The 3,382-nt window shown below is 41.2% G+C and overlaps 1 protein-coding gene across 1 annotated transcript; it reads right to left on the bottom strand.

Moving 5' to 3' along the window:
• Window positions 1–260: 260 nt before the first annotated feature.
• LOC125377437 lies at window positions 261–3,060 on the bottom strand. Its single transcript, XM_048390853.1, has 2 exons — window positions 2,757–3,060; window positions 261–707 (listed from the first exon to the last, which is right to left on the bottom strand). Exons 1-2 carry the CDS (start codon window positions 2,995–2,997, stop codon window positions 502–504), a joined length of 447 nt encoding a protein of 148 aa, XP_048246810.1. The 5' UTR covers window positions 2,998–3,060; the 3' UTR covers window positions 261–501.
• Between the last annotated feature and the right edge of the window lie 322 nt (window positions 3,061–3,382).

Genomic DNA, 3,382 nt, shown 5'->3' with positions numbered 1-3,382 from the left:
ATAACATCATTAGAATGAAATGGAGTAATTAGGAAAATAACATATACATGAATGCATAAAAATGAAAACTACATGATATATGATCATGATGAAGCTGAAGTTAGTTAAGAGGGTTTAGTAATGACTTCCCCTGTGTAAGAAAAGTACATTAATGGAATGAAAGCATAATTATACTGCTCAGACAATTCTAATGTAAGAAACATATGCAGCAGACTGCCAACGACCCCACTGCTGTATTGCTTCATATGATGAATTGCATATCACTCATAAAGCCACAGGCATCTGCAGCAAAATCTTGTAAGATATTGGAGCTCTGACATCTACTTTCATTGTAAAGCGTCTGCTACCTTCAAGCATCTTCCGGACAATGAAATGAACTGACGGATCCGGCAAACCTTGTATCTTGTGTTGATAACTTAAGGCTGAGACATGTAGACTAAAAGTAGCTGAGGAAAAAGATCTTAGTGAAAGATATGAAATGGACTGTATTAGCTGCTCTACCTAGACAGGCCAAACTTCTTGTAAGCCTAAAGCCTGACGGAAACTAGAAAATGAATGTATTGCACTCATATAGGTCTTCCTGGTACTTGTAGCCAAGGATGCCTTAATCAATCTATGGGACTCAGCTTCAAGATTTTCCAAACTCCTGGTGACACTGGTGTTGCTTCTCGTTCCGCCTCTGGAGCCAGCTGGTGAAACCTGGAAAACTGGAAACGCAACAGTGAATCAGGTAACTCATTACACTTTCCTTCAATGTATTCTGCTGTAATCGTTATGTTGAGCTCTAAACATCGAAGAACAAGATGACTGACCAATGACATAACATGTTCACACTTTGAAGATAAGGTGTTAATAATTTGCACTACTGCTTGGTTATCAGACTGGTACAATAATTTCTTATTTGCCAAATATGGACCCCATGTTTCAATGGAAACCACAATAGGTTAGTACTCCAGTAGTGTTATGTGTGATCCTAATCCTGTGGTGCTTTTTCTTTTGGCATGTTGACGAGATGAGGTGTCTCAAAAATGCTCTGCCTGTCGCGACTGCATTACACAAAAATCAAGGACTGAATCTCTGTGAGGCTCAGCTTAGAATGTGACAGAGCATGGTTGATCATAAGGGAAGCCTTGAGTATCTTTCCTTGTGGTGCCCTTACACACATATTAATAGAATCTAACTCTAATCCAAGAAAGGTAATCTTTGTTGTTGGTTCAACAGTTTTTTCATGCGCTAACGGCACCACCAATTGATAACAAATTTGCTTAAAAGCATCCAAAGTGTCTTTACATTGACAAGTGTCTGCTGGTCCTCCAAACCAGAAATCATCCAAGTAGTGCATTATGTTGCCATGGCCAGACTTGGATGAAAAAATTTCAAATAAGCCACAACTGATTTCGACAACCCATCGGGAGGCACTTGTCAAAATAAAAGCTGTCACCTAGCTTAAAACCAAGGAGACTAAAATCACTGGGTGAAACAATTAAAAGTCGAAAGGCACTTTTGATATCTGCTTTAGACAGTAAGGTTCCTTTTCCTAAGTCCTGAATCATTGACACAGCCTTATTGAATCTTGCATATTCTACTGAACTGATAGACTGGTCAATAAAATCATTAACACTCTGACCTTCTGGATGGGACAAGTGGTGAATCAATCTGTACTCTCCTTGAACACTTTTTGGAACCAGACCTATTGGTGATAGTTTCAAATCAGAAAATGGAGGAAATCAAAAGGGCTGTCTATCCTACCTAAAGCTAACACTTTTTGCACCTTTTGCTGGGCTATTGTGAAATTTTGGTCAATTGATTTCAGATTTTTAACAGAGGTAGTCAGCACTCTCGGTCATGTATAACAAAACTTAAAGCCTGCCTGAAATCCCTGTATTAGCAGACGCACTACTTCCGGGTTGGGATAATTTCTTGCCAGTTGTTGAAGCACTTGGAGTCTGATTGGGGTCCTGCCTAGTGTATACAAATTTGCCAGATTGTGTTTTGGACAGACAGTTAGACGCAGGGTGGAAATTCCCTCAACATCTGGAGCAGGTGTGTTTGAACTTGCACTTGTCTCGACTGCAATACCTGTAGTTGTAATCATGGCATGTTGAGTTTCTGTTTGTGTTCTGGGCATGAAATGACTGGCGATCCTTCCTGGGGAATGAGACAAAATTCTGTGACGGAACTTGCATATATAACATCCAAAGCTCTACTTGATTGACCCCCATGAATTCTGTGGATTTCGTGCTTGACGCAGTCTGAACTGCTCATCATATGTTCTCCAACCAATCCCAGTATGACGAGATGCCCCCAGTCGAATTGTGTTCATGTATTTGAGCATTCCTTGTATCTGATATACACTGTGAATGCAGTTGAGTACTCAGTTATGGTTTCAATCACTTTATTTGAAGCATTTGGTTTCAGTTCCAAATGACCTTCTGAGTTAAGGAAAATGGCTGATGTACAAGCATAATCTTGTAATTCCCGGTCAGATTTCAGCAGCAATGCAAGATTGATATATTCACCATTACATATCTTTTGCTTGATACTTGAAGGAACGTTAGCCCCCAAATCATCATCCCCACATTGTGTCATGGGAGGGGTAAACTCACTCCCGGTGAACAGTAAGGGAGGGAAACATGGGGGCTGTGCGCGTGAAGTGACTGACTGTGTTTGTGTACTGAACGGCTGAGTGGGTAAGGAAACCAATTCTGTAATATTGTTTGTAACTTCTGGATTAAACGATATGTCAACAAACTCACCCTCAGTCGGTCTTGACCCACTCGCATTTTCACCTGACGAAGTCTGGGAAGGCGCCGTCCTGTCTGCTTGAACTTGACTGGGTCCACGTGCTGTCCCCAAGTTATCTAGCTGTCCCATCGCTGCTTCGGGCATGCCCAGCATTGATGACTGTGAAGGGGCCTGTTCCTTGCGTTTCTTTTTCGTGGCCGCACTTGTCCCATGTGTCGGCCCCTTTCTCATTGGTTTCCCTCTCCCTGACATGCTGCAAAACACGAAAATATATGCACGAACACGAAAAAACAGTTTGCCTGTAAAGGCCGCCGAAAGCGAAAGGCAGAGGGGAATTCTTTCACATTAAAGGTTTACTTCAGTTATTGTTGTAAGATGTATTAACAATCTTATTTCGTTTATATGTAAGTCCCGTTTCGTCTCAAGTGCCAATGCCACTTTTGTACTAACTGTTTTTGGCGCTAGTAATTAAAGCATGGCGACCATTGCCTATGAACTAAAACATGTCATTGTTTACCGTTCATCAAGCTTATAAATAAGCAACTATCATAACATGGTGGCAGCGGTAAACAAGATTAATCACCAGGATTAGGCCATAAGTAGCGGACAGCGCTAAACACGCAAGTTTGACCATCAA

This window comes from Haliotis rufescens, unplaced genomic scaffold (genome assembly GCF_023055435.1).
Source record: "Haliotis rufescens isolate VD_foot unplaced genomic scaffold, xgHalRufe1.0.p SCAF_9, whole genome shotgun sequence".
NCBI lineage: Eukaryota > Metazoa > Mollusca > Gastropoda > Lepetellida > Haliotidae > Haliotis > Haliotis rufescens.
This window is presented reverse-complemented; position numbering and strand designations above follow the sequence as displayed.